General features: G+C 37.2%; 2 protein-coding genes across 4 annotated transcripts; both read right to left on the bottom strand.

Moving 5' to 3' along the window:
* Positions 1 to 1,616: 1,616 nt before the first annotated feature.
* On the bottom strand, positions 1,617 to 9,496 carry LOC147760704 (uncharacterized). Its single transcript, XM_087016550.1, has 10 exons — positions 9,055 to 9,496; positions 8,695 to 8,729; positions 8,124 to 8,286; positions 7,358 to 7,431; positions 7,020 to 7,176; positions 6,178 to 6,344; positions 5,560 to 5,671; positions 4,956 to 5,157; positions 4,280 to 4,361; positions 1,617 to 3,785 (listed from the first exon to the last, which is right to left on the bottom strand). The coding sequence occupies exons 1-10, from the start codon at positions 9,119 to 9,121 to the stop codon at positions 3,264 to 3,266; spliced, it is 1,581 nt and encodes a 526-aa protein (XP_086872676.1). The 5' UTR covers positions 9,122 to 9,496; the 3' UTR covers positions 1,617 to 3,263.
* Positions 9,497 to 15,455: 5,959 nt separating this feature from the next.
* LOC106174624 (uncharacterized) lies at positions 15,456 to 20,344 on the bottom strand. Of its 3 annotated transcripts, none has more exons than XR_015335543.1 (5): positions 20,145 to 20,342; positions 19,329 to 19,416; positions 18,696 to 18,789; positions 16,960 to 17,228; positions 15,456 to 16,601 (listed from the first exon to the last, which is right to left on the bottom strand). XR_015335543.1 is itself a non-coding variant. In XM_087018223.1 (5 exons), exons 3-5 carry the CDS (start codon positions 18,690 to 18,692, stop codon positions 16,405 to 16,407), a joined length of 450 nt encoding a protein of 149 aa, XP_086874349.1. In that variant the 5' UTR covers positions 18,693 to 18,789; positions 19,329 to 19,416; positions 20,145 to 20,344; the 3' UTR covers positions 15,456 to 16,404. The 3 variants fall into 3 exon arrangements, 1 of the variants encoding a protein (XP_086874349.1); XR_015335542.1 differs by having other exon boundaries at positions 18,661 to 18,789; positions 20,145 to 20,337; XM_087018223.1 differs by having other exon boundaries at positions 16,990 to 17,228; positions 18,679 to 18,789; positions 20,145 to 20,344.
* Between the last annotated feature and the right edge of the window lie 1,304 nt (positions 20,345 to 21,648).

Here is a 21,648-nt window from a genome sequence, read left to right as displayed (position 1 = left end):
TGAGAGAGAGAGAGAGAGAGAGAGAGAGAGAGAAAGAGATTGGTCACACAATCCCATCTTGAAATCCATCTCAAAACGAATATTGTCAGTTGATATCCAAGGTACATGTAATTTCCAAGACCACAAAGTACAGTATTTATATAATCTAAAAACAAAACAATGCACCTCTTTTTTTCAATAATCCGAACAAAAAAAAAACAAAAACATACATTTAATTTGAAATTTATCACAAATGGAATGTTATAATGGTGAACAAAGTGTAAATATAGTTCTGTTGTAATCAGGCTCTGCAAGCTTACTTTGTCCCGGCCGAAGACACCGTCGATCGATTGTAGAACGGAAGCCGAGACAGGCATACTCTGCAAAGCAAATTGAACGACTTGAGGCAGAATTTGTGGTAAGTGTGTTTCCAAGATTGATTGATTGATTGAAATATGATAGGTGTTCATGAGGGTGCAAACACGCCCTCTCGCAAATGTAATTTTCATCAATTATTCAGAGGCGAAATTGAATATTGTAACGTGTTGATTAAGGAAACGATTTATCTTAATTGTATGTGGCCATATATGTATCGAGGTTTAGGATATTGTTACCCTTTATCACCATCCAGATACCGAAAATGAGTTTTTTTTCCTGCATCTAATTATTCAATAATGCACCTATCTTTGTGCTGATTTTAAACAATGAAAAAACTCGAAAATATAAAATATTGGCGTTTGTATTTTTTCGTTGCAATGTATAAGCATAGGCAACTCAAAGATTTAATAGTCAGTTTAACACTTTTCTATTTTGAGGTGAGTTAGTAATCGGTATGGGGCGTAACTTCATCCCTGAACAAGAGTTTGTCACGAAAATTGGCAGAGTTGACCGGGAATGTATTGGCTACTATCTCGTGCCGTCATTTTGGTTTAAATATTTTTGTTATGGAGTTATGAGCCCCTAATTACAGATTTTCATTAAACAAAGGCTTTATTTTGCTTTATCAACGATAAAATCTGAACTAAGACTTTAAAAAATTGCTGGCAGGGTTTTGGAGTATTAAATGGTGTCATTAAATGGGCCTTGAAACGGTAACCGTGGGTTCTCAGGTAAAAGAGAAATTTGAGAAACCGATTTTTCAGTTTTTACCCTAAAATCGCAATTATGACATCACCTGTAAGATGACATGTGTGGCATATGTGTAAATGTTAATTAATTTAGTCACCAAACACCGAAGATTTGTTTATTACCCCAAAATATAAGTGTAAGACCGTAAATAAGGAGTTTTGGGCGGGTGAGGGTGACAATATCCTTAAGACGTTTCATTATAGGCATTCAGAGATAATCGACCGAACTATATTTATATGAAATTAATAAAAAATAATAACGCAAAACATTGTGAATACTTATTGTTTTGCAACTGACTGTGATCCAACTTTTTAGGTCTCTTAAAAGGGGAAAAAACAGAACGATATCAGTGGATACATTTTATCAGCTTTATTCTTTGCCGCATCACACACGCTAGGTTGCCATTAAGTCTGACCCCACTCTCTTCCAAATCAAGCATAGGCCTAATCTTAATTGACTTACGTAGACCATTTCGCAAGACTTTGGGTTTTCTAGGATGACTTCCCTTCAAATGTATCGTTTCAGTTAGAGAAGTATGTCAGCATCTCAAAGCGCCAGGAACTATCTCATGACCTTCACCTCTCGGAGACACAGGTCAAGACGTGGTTCCAAAATCGAAGGTCAGTAGAGTTTATCTTGTCAAATAGGCAAAAGAGCAATACTTGCACTTACATGTAAATGCTGCTTAGGATCTCTAACACCACGTGGCAAGGTGGACAATTTCACTCTTAATCATAAAAATAAACCAAAACACGTTCGGGCTTGCAGCGTTTATTAATGGAAATGAAAAAGACAAACTGTATATTCAAACAAAAGGACGGTTTGTACTGTATGAGACAAGGCTGACAAAGTGAATATTTCATTGTGGAACATTCCTGAAATGTACGAAATTCTAAACTAAAACAGAAATTTGAGACTGCGTTTAACGCTACATGTAATTTACAAGGGCAATGAACTGTCTGGCATCAGAAAATGTAGTTATTTGTATTATTAATTAAATTTTATATAACCATATTTAAAAGAAATAAGGAAACACACAAGTCTCCGTTCTCCTTTATGTATCTATATATTTATAAACCTATCAATTGTTTGACATTCAGCCTTTATCCATTCATCCATTTATCGACTTTATCCGGGGAATATCTATCTATCTGTCTGTTTGTCTCTCTTTCTGGTTCGTGTTCATTTTACTTGTTGTCATCAACATTGTACGTATTTATCTAATTATTTTTTAATCTATTTTAGAACCAAACTTCGTAAGCAGATAGTCAGTCAGATGAGAAGTGATTACCGTGTTGTGAGAACGGCCTACAGCTGGCTACCAATACCGATGACAGAATGTAGACTCTAAAGATAATTTATTTTGATAACAGAATGTAGAAGTTAAAAATTATCATGTTTGATGATCGTAGCAACCCATTATTTTTCTTGACTGCTATAGTTCCACCAGTTGAAGACCTTGCTTTTAAACCTGCCTGTATTGAACTGCTATGAAAAAATACCTTAGGTAGCAGTGGCAGATTTAGAGGGGGTCAGCGGGGTCCTGACCCCCCCCCCCCCTTCGATTTCTGGTCCTCTCTTGAAATTAGAAGTTTGTCTAGCTGAAACATAGTTCTATACCGTACCAAATGACACCGTTTGCCCTCTAAAATACCAAAAAATTTCGGGGCCCTTCGGCAGGCCCCGAACTCCACGCCATGTGTGTGTTGGGGGGAGGGGGGGAGAGTCGGCTTCGCAACTACGTACCCCCTTCAAATAATCCTAGATCCGCCCCTGGGTAGTACCAAGGGATATGTCCAATTAAATGGCTACATAGGATTTGGAGATTACACATATAATGTTACAATTTTTGGCAAGAATATAGTCTGGGTAGCATTGCTGATAGTAATTTAAACTGAAAGAGATCTTACAGTGTATGTTTGTATCTATAGTGTGATTTTGTATCTGATTGATCTTTCATGCCAGATTTGACACTTAAATGTGCACTGATTTGGTTGATAATAAAGCATGTGCAAATAAAACAAGAACCTGTTACGTTATTTTTTACTGCTTTATACTCAGAAACTCGTCACAATCGCGATGTTAGTTTTATGACACCAGGGTGTATGACACATATCAGAATCGCAAAAAAAATTAATTATATAAGACAATAAAGGTTAAATAAGATGCAAGGCCGATGCTTCCGACTGAAATGTATTCAGTTCGGTTGCTGTCTTTGCACAAGGCGCAGGTGAAACTTTGATGGCACGCGGTGTTCCTGGGGCAGGTTTCTGAATCTTTTTCACAACCACGAAGGTAGAGGCTGCGATAGCAGTGACAGCTAATATCCCACCTAAGACAACCGCTGTAATTAAACCGGTAGACTCGGCAATACTTTCTAATATCGACTTGACGGCTCCTACGTTATGCCGCAATGTTTGGCCAGGCGGCGTCGAGTCAGACGTCAATAAAGTGAAAGTCTGATCAGTGCTTGACGTCACCGCTATTTCTGTAGTAGAGATTTTCTCAGTCGTCCTTGTTTTTCCAGTTAGATGCGTCATTTTTGCAGCAATTGCCAAGCCATCTGTATACCAACTGAATGCCAACGTGACAACTGAAGTCCCCGGTGCATTTGTAACAGCAGTAGTTTTGGATCTGTAAATTGCTGTACTTGTATCCCCTGAATTTGTTTCAGTTTTCTAGAGTAAAAGACACGAAATAGAATACCCAAGGATATTCAGTACAGTGTAAATGCAGTAGCTTTCTGTGTATGGGGGGGGGGGGGATAACAAAAGATGGATGAACTCTTTGCTTTGCACTATGGTATTTTGATTTTGGCAAAATAGAAAAATAAATAAATAAATAATGCATGTACCTAACAGCTGTTCATGTACATGTACCTGAGATGTTTTTTTTATTCAACAACTTCATATTTCATATCTCTTACTTATCACTTTCGAAACAACAATATTATAATAACATTTCACAGCATTTAAGCTACCACTATGAATCCACGGTCGTGTATTATTAACTTTGGTTGTTCAATTAATTTTCATTTTCTGATATTGCTTTTTCTGGGATAAATTTTACCAACCATTCTATTTTTTATCCCTTAATTCATTTACTCTAATTTTCAAACGATTTATTTATTTTTTCGTTTTCTGGAGTAACTTCTTTTATGGATTTTACTTACCATTTTCTCAACCTCCAAGAAAAATTCTTCGTATTGTCTGTTACCAGGAAGTCCCTTTTCGCTGACAATAATCGTCACAGACCTTAAAATAATAATGAAATAATAAATGGACATGCTAAGTTATGTCTGCACAGGCTACTTTTAGTACACATATGCCCTGATATCCCATACGTTACGCTGGTGCCTGTAACATCCGTTGTGCTTCTCAGTGAAAAATCGACTTTTCTTTCTGAGTTAGTTGGAGGCACAAAAGTTGTAATATTCAAGAGAAAATTGAATCAACTAACTGTTTTTGTATCAAGGGCAGATATTTTGTTACGCGACAAAGACAAACAAATATTATACGTTTTTCTTTTATTATTGCTGTAAACAAATCTTTCAAACAAAATAACATACACATCATCTAAATATCAACTGTTCGGATATTCACATACCTGGCCCCTGTTTCAAAAAAAAAAAAAATTAAGCCAGCTTCCCTTACTAAGACCTTGGTTACCAACCTTAAATGGTCACATGCACACACCAAACCCTATCAGGAACAGTGTTACAGCTTTATCATGGAAATCCCATTCAACTAAAACAGGAAACCTTTTTTTTTTTTTTTTTTTTTTTTTTTTTTTGTGAAACCGGCGGGGCCTGGTACATGACAGCGTATACAAAATAGCTGTATACTTACATCTGTACGCCAGGTGTCGCGACAGCTGTGAGTGGGAACGAAGACGTCTTGATTGCGGCAGCTGAGATGTGAATGGTTGTGCTCCAGTTCGCAATCGCACTTTCATTACTGGCTACTGTGACGTTCACTATAAACTTGTTTGTCTTGTTAAGATTGGTGATATCATAATGTAAAGTAAGAGTGGACGATGCTGCCATACGCCCTGTAATGTATAGCACAATTAGAAGAAAAGGTTTGAAAAAAAGCGCTAATATATATATATATTAACAACAACGGTAGTTGCAGAGCATCTAACGGGCAGTACTTGTCTTTCCTATTTACTTACTATTTACAGTTTTCCACAATAAATTAACACAAATATAAGTTCACAAACAAAACACAAACAAATATGGCATAAATACAAAAATATTAATGAAACAATAGGACTACAAAACTTAAATAGATAAATAAATGTATAAAATTAATAAGATATACACAGAAGCAATATATTGTAGAGAGACGAAACTTATCTAGAAGTTGGTCAAGGCACACTTAATCTCTACATGTGCAATCCAGAATTGAAAATTTTGATTTCTATGAGCCAGGGTGAAAGTTACCGACTTACGTGGAGGATTTTGTATGTGGAGTCTTATCGTTGTCGCTCGAGTAAAGATCGGGGTCACTCGCATCAAAGGATTACCAGATCTGTCTTCTCCTGATATAGACATGACAAACACCTGTAACAAATACAATTTATTAACAGCAGAGATGTGTATAAGTACCCGACAGTATTTCTGAGCGTAGGACGACAAAAGCCAGTGTGTGTATGTGTGTGTGTGTGAATGTGTGTGCTTTTTCGTGCGTTTCTTTTTCAGTTGGTGCTGGGTCCGACTACATTTCGTTCTAATAAATGTTTAACGTGCTACTCGATGCGTATATGTACATTAATAGATCATTAAAAGGGGCACCATTATTTTGTTGTCAACATCTCCGTATGAGATACTGTAAGCACTGCAGTACACTGTTAATCTACTACCGATAACAGCTATATGATTCCGTCAACAATGCCTTTCCTGGGCCTTGTTGGCTATAAAATGTATTTTTAAAATAAATAAATAAATAATGCTGCTTTGGATGGCCCTGAGCTCTGAACAATAGATCTTTTTACAATCTTGATTCCTTTTGTGGAGAAATCCAAAATATGAAGTGACATATTTAAGGACGTGAATGTATGTCAACTTACCCCAGCAGGGGGTACAAACTGGGTTCTGAAGATATTGGTTGTCCCTGCAACCGGATTAATACTCATGCTAGTAACGACGTCAGCATTCTCATTAAGTACTGTAAATGAATCCACGGACTTGACAAGACTGATCCCCGCCACCATTATTTCTACGGTGGTGTTTTCTTCTGTAAAAAGAAAATTAAAGGTACATACGAACCGAGCATAGGTGGAGCATGGATTCCCAGTAACACATGTAAACCACTTCTACTAGATTCCTATATGACTCAAATAAATTCGACATGCCAAGGGATAAACTGAATAGATCACTCGATCAACCATAAAAGACCTTTAGAATGCTCCTTCCTTTAAATTTTTGGTTGTAAATTTAACCTACTTTCGTGACCTACTTTCCTGCCCCATTGACATACAGCTTAGAATACCAGCAGAAAAATCCGTTCAAACATCATTTTAGGGTAAAATTAAACAATGCCTTTTGGTAATTCTCTTAGTTATACTACTTGAAACTATATGCTGGCATTTGGTTGGTTTTTGTGACAAAAAATTGACTTTGTATGCATCTTTACGATGTTGCTCATCTTCTTTGTTAACATGTCAAGCATTTGTCTGACTCAAAAAGTTCTTCAAAATAATATTTTCTTAAAGATCATATCGTGTCGTATCTTCAGAATAGGAAACAATTTCAGAAATAGATATATTTTACGAGTGAAATATTGCTTTACAACACCTACATGTAAACGAATGCCATCATAATACCATAAAACTTTCACGTTTTAAGAAGACCTGTACACTATTATAAATTAAAGCTATAATCTTGCGTTGCAAAGAATAGCCAGTGCTACCTTGAATGGGGTTTCCACCAACGCTATATTCAATCCCTGTCATCGGATCTACCCGTACAAACTTCGTGGTGATGGTGACGACGCTCTTCCCCAGTACCCGGACCAGCCAATCTTCAGGTCTATACCGCTGCAGAGACCAGGAGCCGGGGAGGACAGTCTGAAGTTACAGTGCTGTATTGATCAAAGGTGTGATGTAAAGAGTTTATGAACAGAGACAGTCACACATAGTGCTGGCGGGTCAAGTGTTTTGGGCACTAGGACACTTAAAAAATTGACTCAATTTGCTCGACATCACAGCACATTAAAAAGTTAATGGCATTGATCATTAAACCACTTACCTGGGTACTGTACACTTTCCAGTTACCTTTCTTGAACTGTGATTTTCCTGGACCGGTGAAGGTTTCACGGCGGTCTGAAAGATTTGTTTGACTATCTAATTATCTGTGTTACTATTTCTCAATCTATTGTTTTGTTAGAATTTGGAGTTATTTTGGTAAGAATAATTTGATTCTTAAAATCGAGATTGAGCTAAAACGATGTGATGGGACAAAAGCGGATTAGTTTTGTTAAAAAAACTAGTTAAATGTCTGTTTAGGGATTACGAAGAAATTGATATGAAACTTGTTTTTTTGGCGGCATGCCCATGGTGATTTCTTTTCATAACAATTTGAGTTCGCAAGTTTTAAGAGGCGTAGGTTTAAATGTTGGCAGAAATAACGAGGTACAACAATATTTAAAATACGTCTTGGACTTGTTTGAATTAAATTGCTTTACTTAATTGTGACCACGAGCACCTGCGATGCCTAGTGCCAATATGCCGATATTAGTAGCCTTGGAACCTTGTTAACAAGCAAGTGAAACCATTAAAACAACTTTTGGCGAGCAATAGGCTCAGAAAGTTTAAAAGAAAATTATCATTGTATTATCCAGTGTGTAGAGGGCCAAGTTTCATTCAACCAAATAAACTTAAGTATCATTGCAGTATTCCATCACTTTTTTTTCATATTTTATTAATGTCAGCGGTATTTGCCATTTGAACCCATAAGTCATGCATGTTTTTAATTTTTTTTCTAGTCCCAATAAACAGTAAACAGAATAGCTCACAATCTGGTCTCTTGAAAGCAAATAATGGATTTCCGCTTGGGGCGTCTATCTCCAGCGTCAGCTCCTCTACCTGATCATCCACTGGGATACTATAGACAGGTTTGTGGTAGAACGTTTTCGGCCATTTGAAGAAGTTCAGCGCAACAGGTACTGACGCGGATCTCTGAATAACAATACGGCGTGTGCAGGCGTCTAACTTTTGGTATCAAAAATATAATTACAATAGACACAATTTACTCTACGTACAGTATACAACACAGCACAACACTAAAAATTCAATTCAATAGAATAAGTAAATAGCATTGGACATAAAAAATAAATAAAAACATAATTTGTAAATCTCCTTACACATGTAGACGATGTATTTCAATACAGTACAATACAATACAGTGGAATATTGTACAGTATGTATAAACAAATAACATGGTAAAAAAACAGAAATAAATGACGGCAGGTTCATTATCTAAATTCATATGTATAATAATGATTAGCGTAAGAAAATCAGAAGTAGTGTCAACCAATGGATCGATTCAAATAACACGATCATGAAGCACTGCTGTATGACGAATACCTTTGTTCTCCAATGCGTGTTCCCTGTAACAATGTCTGTAATAAAGATGTGCTTATTATATTACGACAAGTATTGGTTTAAGTCGTATTGTTTTTATAGATACAGTGTAATATTTCTTAAAAAAAAACAATGAATTTTAAATGTGTGTGTTAAATGCCATCTTCAAATAATAGTAGGGCCTACTTGTGTTACAAATACTACATCTATAAGTATTACGAATGTATTTGACAACATGCAAATCAAATAACGTATTATACGTTAAATTAAATACTCATCATAAATGTGTAATTCTCATTTCTCTTATGTCACGTTTTTACGTCCAAGGTCCAAGTATCACGATAGAAAAGAAATACGCAATACCTGAATCAGTATTGCATAACTTTCCGTAAAACAAAAACAGCCAGATTACAGCAAATCCAGTCGTCATGGCGCGGTTATTCTACTGGGTAATTGGTCAACTTGTCCACAATGACATGGCGTTACACGTATCAGAATCAAGGGGCTTGCGAGTATTTATAAAGTGACAGGTACAGGTTCCACCCGTCTGTTATCTTTCCTCAAGTGTAAAAATGCCACTTAAGTCCCCGGCCATATATACCACTGGACTACGATTTGATCTCTCTTCTGTGAGGTTACGCGCGTCTTTAATCAAACAGATTGAATGATATGTCATGCGTTATATGAGATTTTATGAAGTTAGATCGCTAGATGTAACCAAACAATTTGATTGTGAAACTGTATTGTGATCTATGCTCAGTTTTGTTAGTATACTATTACACGTTTTGTCAAGCTTGTCTGCCATTCAGTTTAATTCAGCGACAGTGAATTATTTGGACTCATTTGTGATACAGTAGAGATAGGATGCAAACACAACTTTGCGTAAAGCAGTCGGGCGAATCTTCGTAACTTGGAAAGTCCAGCTTAAATAAAGTATGTTGATTAAAGCTGGAATCAAAGTTTGTTTTTGATCAAAATTTGAAATGGATCGCAGTTTCAAAGTTTTGCTTTTCTCATGAGCAAGAAACTATGTACATGTGCATACCGCATAAAATACCTTCTCCACCGCATATAACGATTTTTACTAATCGGGAAAAATCTGATTACTTTTAGTAATAGCCGTCAGTCCCTCCGTCCTTTTTTAAAAAGGCAGTTTTCAGTGTCTTGCACAAAGAATGACTTATTCAACTAGGAGGAGCAGCCTTTGAACCATGATGAGAGAGGTTCTTTGCCCATGTACTTTTTGTTTGTTTGTTTGTAAAACAAACAGTAGCAGCTCCCGTATCTGACAACTTGCCTTGATGGGTGGCAGCACCAAAAAGGGACACCACCTGAAAGTTTTTGTATTAACCTTTTTTGTCTACCTTAATATGTATTTTTGTAGCGCAGTTTTTTTTAATTACAAGGACATTTACAAAACTAGTTTTGTATTTTGGACAGTTGTCTATGTTGAATTTAACAAAACAAACTGCATGTTACATGCTTTGATTGGGGAGCAACATTCCTAAAATACACCTTGAGTCAGTTAAAACATTTTCCATACGCTCCAATCTATTGACACTACAGGTATCCACTGTCATGATAAGAATTGATGTCCTAACAGCAAGGCTATGCTGTATCACATACAAACACTCAATGCTCGCACTACTGGTATAAGGAGGAGATAAGTTGATATGCTGCTGCTGATAATGCTTCCTCGTTGTTTGGGGACATGTTCATCTATGAAAATTTTGAGTGCTCTCTGCGTCTCACAGTTATCCTAGATTTAACAACTTTTCGATGCCAGTTAACCTTTCGGTTTAATTTCAAGGATAAAAATAGCTAGAATAAATGAATTTCCCCAGCATTTCAGGGCAAGTAACATATAATATTTGGTGTTCTTTTCAATTTATACGATTTCCAAAGTTATTTGTAGCACGAAAACCAAACAGAGAAAACAACTGCAATATGACAGGATCAATGCAAGATTTTAAAGATTTTTCCGCATTGTGTCAGTTACAGCGTAATTCACTATTTTGATAATAAATTGTGGCGGGTGTGCAGTGTCACACTAAACGCAATCCAAGCACAACCACTTATTATTATAATTTCACAGGGCAGGTGAACACAACTCAAAGTTCAAAGTGACATATATTGTCCATATTGCACATAAAGAACGTTTTCCATTTTTTGACCAATGGCACAGCCGCGCGCACACACACATACACACCTAAACACTGTGAGACACATGCAAGAGAGAGAAAGAAAGAGAAAAAGAAAGAAAGACTGTTTTCGTGTCCTTGTGCATGTGAGTGTGCACACGGTGGAGTGACTGTTCAAGTACAAGTTTTCGCGAGCTCGTGTATGAAACACTGATATAGTATGTCGATACATGGAAGTTTAACAATAAATTACGTGTGATGAATAAAACAAGAACAAGAAATTTGATTAGAAAACATTTAAAGGGGATCGATACGCTAGGATTTTTCCACAGATAGTGCCGAAAATAAATATCATCATCTTATGAGTCAATGCTGTGTATCAAATATGAGTGAATTTGAGCAGATGACGTAACAGCATTTTTTTTTTTTTTTGGGGGGGGGGGGGAAGGGAGGGGGACCGGAAGCTGTCCGATTTTAAGCAGATCCCACTTACCTGAACAGGGTACAATACCGTTGTAACTCCTATTTAATCCCAATCATGTGCACTACTTTCGAGTGTCAAGAAATGTTCTTGAAAGGTTAAGGTCTTATTTTATCAGTAAAGAGACGAAATGATGCCTTTGTTTAAGAAAACAGCGTAATTAAGGACATATATATCTTCTAAACAAAAATTGAAACTAAATGCTGGCGCGGGATTTTAGATTAAAGTTCAAAACTTAGTCGTCAACCATGACAATTTTCATGATAATAATTTACTTGCTTTAAGCAAGTAAATTATTATCATGAAAATAAAACGAAGTAGATACTCCAGCGCAGTAGACTACTGCAATCATACTGCAAACATGCTTCAAATCTGCTTCGATGTGGGAGCTAATTAGCATATTTGAAACATGCTTCTATCATGCTGCTAATCTACTGCATTTATGCTCCTCCTCTGTACAAACCTATGCAATTTTTGAAGTAGAATTGCAGTAGGGTATACTGCATTTCTACTGCAAATATGCTCCACACCTCTACTGCGTTAATGCTTCTTCGCTACTTCGATACTACTGCATTTTCGTGCGGGATATATATTATATAATTATACTTACAGAGCTACGTTGGGTACCGATCTCTATCTCGCACCTATTTACAAAGCAGCGAAACGGCCGCCCTCCCCTTCCCTCTACCAGGGCCATGGCACAGATTGATTTTGCACAAAATATTCACAGACATGTATTTAGATAAATAGACGGTTATTTTACTATCTCTGGTTTTTGGTAATTTTCCCTATAATATCTTGCACCCTGGTAGAGGGGATGGCCACCCTACGTGCAGAAGCAAATGTGGGGGTGGGGTGGGGTTGAAATAGCAACAAAAGGTAGTTTGTGCTCTTTGAGGTATTTATATTTATGCGATAATATTTAGATTAGTATTTCACATAAAAAACGGGAATGAAAAAGCTTTTTTTGCCAAATGTAGGCCTATTAAACATATTATCCCCTTAAGGATACTGTAAACGTTTACTGCCTTACATATATTATTTTGGATAACATAAATTGTTTAATGTTTGGTTTTCATGCTACAATTGTTTAATGAAAATATGTAATTAGGGGCTCATAGTCCCAAAACAAAAGTATTTGAACTAAAAGCCCGTAGACTTGTGATCAACTCAGGGATGAAGTTACGCCCCCATACCGATTAGATAGATGCATTATTGAATAATTAGATGCAGGAAAAGCTCATTTTCGGTATCTGGATGATAAGAAACCCTTACAGTATCCTTAAGTAATGTTGATAAATTGCTTCTCCTCTCTATGTCAGAATGATCTCAAGAATGGACATCTTCATACTTGTCACATACAGATGTTATTAAGAGTCTTAATATACGCAGATTGGTAGATATAGTGCACATCGAAATACACAAGCAGAAAGTTCGTTTCATCATTAACCAGCACTCGTTAACATGCAGGACTGCGTTTTTGCCACCACCCAAGACAATCTCGATTAATATCAAGGAACGCCTAATCTTATCTGGTCTGATTGTTAAGATTCCATCCAGTTGGGACTAAAGTTTTATCAACAAGCAACCAGTCACAATCTAATTCTGGCACATGCTATTTGTGATACTGGACCCATGATTTTATACATGTACTTTGCACACCTATAGACTGCTAGACTTGGATCGCAGACTGTGTAAAGTAAGTCCTGCGTGCATGTTATCAAAATGCATTACATTCTTGATGCTATATACGAAAGATTGACCCTGGAGAAATAACATTTACATGCATCAATGGGCAATTGTCACTGCATTTGTCACAGTGAAAATCATTGTCAAAACAATCACAATTTCTTAGATGTGGTCCCAGATAAAACAAAAGTAATGGAGCTAAGCATTTTAATAGATCATTTGGTCGTCTTATATCCATAGCAATCTATATGTTCAACTTTAATCGCTTTGTCAGACCGTCCTTGACTCTATTGCAACACGACTTGTGTCCAAACTGTCAATAGCAGACCAGAGGACACATGGAGGACGTGACCCTTCCTCAGCATCAGGGGTACAGGCCCCCCTCCCCTGCCCCCCCCCCCCCCCCCCCCCTCTATAAAAAGAATAAAACCATACAAAATCAAAATTTTTCATTTTTGTGCCCTACATAGTATTTAAATTGACCTTGTTTGTCGATTCATATTTGGAAAGAAATGTTTTAGCCACTCACATAAACACACATACAAACACAGGTAGGCAGGCACGCAGGCACGCAGGCACGCGCACACACACACACTAAATAAATAAATATTGGGTCCATCATTGACTGTGCATTTTTTATAAAACACTATTATCAATTTGAACTGAAATTTTGATAAACTCATACTTTTGACAAGCCTTTATATTTTTCATATGAAAAAAATTCATAGTTGGTAAAATTATAAAGGAATGTCAAAACAGAGAATCGTGCTCTAATGGATTAGTTCCTCTCAATTCTTCGTCATATCAAGATGCCTTCGGTCTTGAAATAAGAAAAAAAAAACACTTAGAAAAATTAATCATTCCCTCACAAGATATACAGTTATCGTAGTTTCCCAAGCTACCACAAAAACACCTGAGGAAATGACGGAGGCAAGTACGTGTTATCAGTGCAACACTAATAGCAACGCCTAAACAACCTGTGCCGTAATGAGCGCTAATAGCGGTTTGCAACAAACAACGAATCCCGCAAAATAATAGGCCTTATATATTTGGAAAATGAATCAAATGTACCTTGCTTGGCATGGTCAAAAGAATCAGCTACAGCCTTGTGGTGTGGTTTGGCGTTTTTACCCTGCTAACACTGGAAAGAGCGGATAACATATAATGATTTTCTGGTTGCGCAACTGAGTTATATCGAGTTTTACATTAGTTACACAACGGGAAGCAGTGCCGCGACAGGACAACTAACAAGTGGGATAAATTATTCTTGATAATCATTCGATAATTTGAAACTAAGACAATGTTTTCTCCCAATTCGATTAAATATGTAGTGGTATTTTGCAACACTTTGTTGATTTTGACGGTTGACTGTTTGTCGTCACAAAACAAGGGCGAAAGGGGCACTTCCTATTTCAGAAACTCAACCGCCGAAGGAGTAATACTCTCATTAAATGATATTAACAACGCGAGCGTTAAAACGGTAAGTAAATGTATTTCTTTATTTTCAAACTAAGGGATATTTTTCTAGTTTTTGTTAATTACTTTTAACATACAAATGGTGCTGGTTTTCCATATGGCGATGTCTGTTTTTCAGACATAAATATATATATCAGAAAAAAATAAATGATCAGTATAGTGTGCAAGGTGTCAGTTTAGGCGAAATGAGAACCTATGTTACAACGACAGAGATAAGAACATTTATTACAACAGAAATAGAGAGAACAGATTAAACATTAATTGACGGACCCAGGATTTTGCTTGGACGGAGGGGGAGGCGGAGGGGGAGGGGGCGCAAGGGGAAATGACAGACAGGAAAACTAACTGTTTGATAGTTTACAGGAATGAAAAATTGCTTTAATTTGTCTCGTTTTGATCGTGTTACTGTAAGTTATTACAGGATATAGAGAAGCCGAGGCTTAGGAGAGGGAAACGTGGTTCACTGTGCCCTCTCACTGTATCCGCAGATGATATACGGATAAAATACCTTTTCTCGGATATTGCGATGTATATGTGAATCACCGATATCCATATTTCTAGCATAACCTACTTGATTGCCGTATGAACGTTACAAAGGCTACTGAGTCCAAGTCTAATCTGCTGGAGTTGAAATTTTATTAAATCATACATGGTAATGCATAATTTTCATGATATTAAAATTTTAAGTTCCGTGCGTTTTTTTACCAGCCAATATTTCCTGCACATTTAATATGTCTACATACTACAAAATGCTTTTGTTTTGCAGCAACGAGTTAAATTTGGACTGTTTTCGGGTAAACTTGACAACCGGTACGATAAAGAGGTAAATTTACGGATTTCGGTTAAACTACCTTATGTGCGTGACCTACGGAAACACCTATTAATGATGCGCATGCGCACAGGTGGCAAGGCGTTTTCAAGATACCGACCCACTGACTTAACTCAACTTCACAAAAAAGATAAATTAATGCAGAAGAAACGACAAAATATATGGTACTTTATTACTCTGTCTAGTCCAGCAACCGACACTGTATCGAGAGAGACACATGCCAAATCAAACATATCTCTTCAGAACGTGGATTATAAACGAACAGTTGATAAAGAAAGATACACGCAGGAAAAAAACTGGACTACACATCCATTTCATGTGAGGAAAATGCTTCAACAAAGAGCAGTAGGTGCGAAACGAGCGTTTTCAAACAAAAAAGCAGGCGCCGTTAACTACACAACTACACAAATAATCTTGCGGCCGAATCATCAGCCAAATTATTTATTGATGAACCAAAGAAGAATGCCAGGTACACTACTGTTACGCCCCCGACGACAGGCGTCCACTGAACAGAAAACTGTCAAGGTCGACTGGGGCCTGGGGAGGGGCTTAAAACTCTGGGAGATCGCTGCCATCGTCGCCGGATGTGGTCTCTTTGTAACGCTCGTTATCATTGGTGTGATCTGGAGCTGCTGCGCGTGGTCAAGTGCACGCAATCCAGCTTTGTAAGTAGTCGAAAGGTTTCCAAGGAATAAACCATTTCGTTTAAATGTAGGTTTTGAAGTTGAGCCTGTAATAATACGTGTAAGATGCTCCCTTTATAATACTCCCTTTGCTTGTTTCTAAACTCATTGGAGCAAAGTATTACCCTATTGATATTTTTGGCATGAAAAGCGTATCCTTGGTTTAGTCCAACAGTGGTAAGTTCCATTTCCCTACTTATATTTGATAAATACGTTTCTATAGCAATGGTATTTCCATGGGAGGGGGGGTTAGCCCAGTGGATCATGGCCCTCTTCACCCTTTTAGCATATGACATACCCCTTCCTCCTTACCCCCATCGCCACCCAAGCCTTTCCACAAAAAAGATTAATGAGACAAAATCGAACATAGTTTCTGTCCCTGTGCCTTACATATACACCGCCACAGTGAATTTGTCATCGTTTTATGGCATTATCTGTGTTACCCACAGTGTTAATGTTATCAGTTTGATATATACGTCCATGGTCTAGCAGGCCGTCGACTCCATAGATTCTAACCCCAGTCTGCTGTCTTATATTTCTTTCAGACCAGCCAGAAGTCCGTATGGGGGTGTGGAAGCTGACAAGAGGCGTCCGTCCATGATGAATCCGCACTACAACCAGAAAGCAGATAGTATATTTAAGAGAGAGGCACTCCGCAGCGGAGCCGCTGACGGGACGCCCTATTATGGATCTCGCAGAGGGACGCAAGTTTGGTCACCGAAGCCCGACGACGCACCAAATCAAAAAGTATGACAATTATGATATGTTTAATTAGTGTGTACGTGGTAAAACGTAAGTTAAATGGATATTTGTGATCCACGGACACGATGATCGGTGATACATGTACACTCCACTCTATTGTACATACGTATAATATGAGAGCCTTAAAAATAATTGTCTCGGAATAATCAGTTTAGTCCGAAGTTATAAAGACACTTGAAATATTTTCATCATATACATTTTATTTGCACAGTTAAATCGTTTTTGTAATGACAGTACTTTCCCCCTTTCCTTGCAGCATTATTTGGTATCCCCGACGCCTGTCCTCAGGTCCTATACGCCGAGAAACAGTTTTAGCATGGTGCCCGTGATAATGCCTCCTCAGGACCACGACGGCAACCACGGGGCGAGCCCAGTCCTCCCTCACCGAAGGGAAGTCATGGAACCAATCCAAGGGTCGCCGGTGCAGGAACGTCGATGGAGTGGAGCCAGTCAGGGCAGGAGTGCTGCATTTCCAACTATTAAGGAAAAAGAAACTTTAAGTATGTGTATTTATTGGTCGAGGTGTGCATTGGTTAAAGTGTGTATGTGTGCGTTCTTGAGCGAAATAAAGAGGGGTTGTAAGTACTAGTGAGAATACCATCCATAATTACAAACCACGAAAATCAACACCTTTAAAATGTTTTAACCATTCCATTCTTGCAATAAAAACCTTAATATTATCCCTTTTACAGGCGCGTCGCCTTCGCCGGAGCCAAAAACACCAAAGAAGTACGATAACGGCCGAAGAAGCGGACGATCTGTACGCCGCATTAGTGCTATTTCACTGTCAGAGAATATGGACACATTCAAGCAAATACCCTGGGGAGACATTAGTGCACCGAAAGATGCGTTTGGGGCAGGTTGATTTTGATGACACTTTGATGTGAAACCGATTTTCCATATTGTGCAATAGTTGAAATACTTTGAAATACTAACAGCGCGATGAAAGAGACTGGTTGTTACACAGTGGCAAAGCACTTAACGTTAATGCAAAGTGGATAAGTAACAGCTTTGCTTTCTTTTTTTTTTCAATGGCTTTACTAAAATTGAAGCACCAGTATTTCAAGTAATCCCAGCGAAAGTGAAACAAATACTTCATTTATATTTAGATGTCACCCAAAACAGATTTTACATCCAATCCAATTATCCGCATTTGAAGAAAATAATGATGGTCATAAATAAGCACAATATGCTGTAATGTGAACTATGATAATGTCTTAATTGTTTTAATATTTATTTTAAAAATTATCGAAACCAGCATTTCTCCTGAAAATAAAACGCAATATGATCTAGGTAAATTTAGCTAGAGAAAATATCATGCATTCAATAGTCCTTAATACCCCCTTTACACTGGACGGCGTCCTTTCTGTGACCATGAAATTTGGCATCGCTGTGGTCTTAATAAGGAGGCACGAGCATTGATTTGGTATCAGAATGAATGCTCAATGATCGGCCAGTTGTCGGCACGTAAAGTATTATAATTCTTTAACTCTCAAATGGGGCCGAACTGCTGGACGCAGAAGGGACGCCGTCCAGTGTAAAGGGGGCTTAAAAGAGTCACTTTAGCATGATGGGAACACATACTTTATCAAGTAAGTTGGTCAAAGCCCCTTATTGGTGCAATTAGGCCATTAATCCGAAATACGAAGTCTGATTAACCATTTATATACTACATGCACCTTTAGAACGAGTTTAGTGGAAAAGTCCTACTTGTATTTTAGTGACTGATCGATTTTATCTGCAAATCTGAGAACTACATGTAGGTTACAAACGTCTATTAAAAATCCCATTCACTTCCATTGTAACGTTTAATTCTCTTAAAAATATTTCCCATGCATCAACAAACACAACACTTCAGGTTTAAATACTTCTACTCAAGGCCTAAATAATATTAAAAAATCAGGGTGCATTAATGGCATAGCTTGCCAGTGACATGACATGACCCGTAAGGTGCTGCCGCCAGTCAGCCAAAATAAGCACTAAAATGCAGCAGAGGGGAGGTCATGTTAAACTGGCCCCAGGCAGTAAAATTTCACTCTGAAATGAAAAATAACACATCAAATTAAAGGTAAATGAACAAATTTATTTCTAAAATTTATTTCAAAATTTTCATATGATCCAAAATGGAAAAATAAACTCATTTTTCTCTTATATGCAAATCTTCTTAATTCAAACTTGCTAAACAAGGAAGGCCGGAAGTGCCTAAAGGCTGCCACGGACAGGTGTAAAAACTCGTCCAACACTTAGTCCGTGTTGCAAAAATATAACTTAATTGAGTATTAGATACAATATTGATTATTTCTAACGTATAAAAAACTAAAAATCGAGTTTTAGACGTATTTTTAATATCCTTGAACCCTTAAATGGTGATAGATGTTTACAGGATATATATATATAGACTTAAAAATTATGACTTTGGGTCATTTTCAAATGCCTACAGTGTACAAGACTTTATATGCTGTAATAAGCATTTTAAATGATATAATAAGTTTGACATTTCAGCACCTTTTATAGAATCTATAACAATTTACTAAAAATAAGACTATTTTTAGATTACTCTAAGAGCATGCACTTACCTCTTTTTGAAGAGCAAATGATGGATTCAACACATCTGCATCTATCATTTTGTCACAAACATCAATGCTGCCATCTAGAGTGAACTTCCTGAAAATTAAGCAGTTGAATTTTTTTCAAAAAGTTTACCTAAACAAGTATATCATTTCTAAAAAGCAAATAACATCATATAACATTTACAAATTTCTGGTTGATATATCAATAAATATAAACCAAACAAGGTCAAATTTAAGTCCTCTGTACAAAGAAATGAAAGTAAATTTTTCTTTTCAACAAAGTACAATGTGAACATGTGTAGGATAACTGAAGCAACGAAAATGATATTCTTGCATCAAAACATTAAAATATAATCATGTCAAATTTTCCTAACTATAATTTCTATTGCAAGACCAGGATGCTGTCATTAGGTGTAAACTGTGGCTATCTACCTGAGCACTGTCTATAGGCATGTGAGAATATAGCAACATGTATTAGTGTAGTGGTTAATTTTTTTTCACCCAAATAAAAGAATGCATTTCAAAAGTAAACAGTTCTGCCGACCTAGAACTGAATATGTTTATTTCAAAACATGGAAAAGTGGTTCCGAGGAAAAAAGCTTTTTACATCCTATCTGCACAGATTCCCAGAGCGAACTTTTAGACATAACAGAAATCTGTTGACAGAAATTCCATGCCTGAACACAGAAAGACACTTATTATATATAAACATAGCATTGATACCAAATAAGTCTATAAAATAATAATATCAATATAACCCACTGACAGTGACACTGACCACTGCATCGAGTTCACTGCTGACCACATCTCTAATCAGTTTACCTGAGTGCCCCTGGTGCTGTCTTCCTCGAGCTGAGGGAAAGTATATAATGTTAGTCCACCATACTCTCTCCGCTGAATACTGACGTGGTTGGAAAATGTGTGTGGGGGGGGAGGGGGGGTAACCCCCTCCCAACCCACCCTAGCTACTATGTCCACGTATCGTTGTCGGGTCTCATGCTGCCACTTGGCGCTGGAGTCTCTGCGTTTCCCGGGAGCGGAAGAGTTAACGCGGTCAGCGCCATTTTAGGGAGAGGCAGATTAAATACAAAGATCTCATAATATCTGTAAACTTGTACTCGCTGAAATTGAATGAATGGACTTTTTTTTTAACTTTTCTTGATTTTGCAGTATATTCTGCTTCCAGCTATTCTAGGCATGCCAATTATTTTTGGTAATTTAACCCCTCTCTCTCTTCATTCTCCCCCCAAAATGTTCCACGTTAGAAAAAATCAATAATCGTATGGGAGAATTATACAGGCAATTGACCTACTTCACCAGTCATCACTATTTTACGACTTTTATGATCTGGGAGGGATTACGTCATTCACGCCTGGAATATGTTGTTTTTATGATTATATAATTAATAAATTACACATATTGATAAAATATCTATAAATGTGTCAGTACAAAAGGAACATTGCTTTTTAAAAATAACGAAAAAATATGTAAAGAACCCAACACAAGATAAAAACGGCTTTTTTCTCTTATATGCAAATTAGATTGTCTTTAGTAATAAAGCTGGCAGGAAGTGAAGCTCAAACCAGAGATTTCAAAGGTGGTGATCTTGATTAATCTGTATTAAATCAATTTATAATATTAACAATAGTAAAATATAATTGAAGCTACTAAATCAAATATTCCTCAAGGGTTTTTTTCTTTTTAATTACGAATCATTGCTTGATTCGCTTCTGGGATGAATTTAGTAACAGCCAGAAGCCCCCCCCCCCCCCCCCCCCCCCAATGTGTTCTACATGTATGCCCTATCCAGACAACGTTTACCCTCTACACACTGTTACTTTACTTATATCTATTCTATATCCTTTTTCCTTTTTATGAATGAACGATTCCTAATTGAGGTGCTAATAAAAAGTAACTGCTACGTATCTTTATTGAGGGACAGAGAAAATTAGTTGTTTACATGTCCCAATAAAGAGAAAACGTGGCTGGCTAAGGTTTGGATGGAAAACCAACATACAAAAATGGACAAGTTTAACACCGTAGCGATAGTCCGAAGGTTCAATAGTCCGAAGGTTCATTGGTCCGAATGTTCACTATAGAACCTTCGGACCAATAAACCCTTGATTAAAAAATCGATGAAAATGTTACTACTTTTCGGACCAATGAACCTTCGGACCAATGAACCTTCGGACTATCGAGACGCCCCCGTTTAACAGAGGTCACGAGGATGGCAGTTGATAGAAAGAAGTGGTTGGGCTTGGTCCATGGAGTGTGCCTACAATCTTTGATATGCGGAGGATCGGGATAATGATCATCATCATCATAA

Source organism: Lingula anatina, chromosome 7 (genome assembly GCF_051362555.1).
Source record: "Lingula anatina isolate TDL-2025a chromosome 7, LinAna3.0, whole genome shotgun sequence".
In the NCBI taxonomy this organism is placed as follows: Eukaryota; Metazoa; Brachiopoda; class Lingulata; order Lingulida; family Lingulidae; genus Lingula; species Lingula anatina.
Note: the sequence above shows the minus strand (reverse complement) of the source record. Positions and strands in the feature narration are given on the sequence as shown.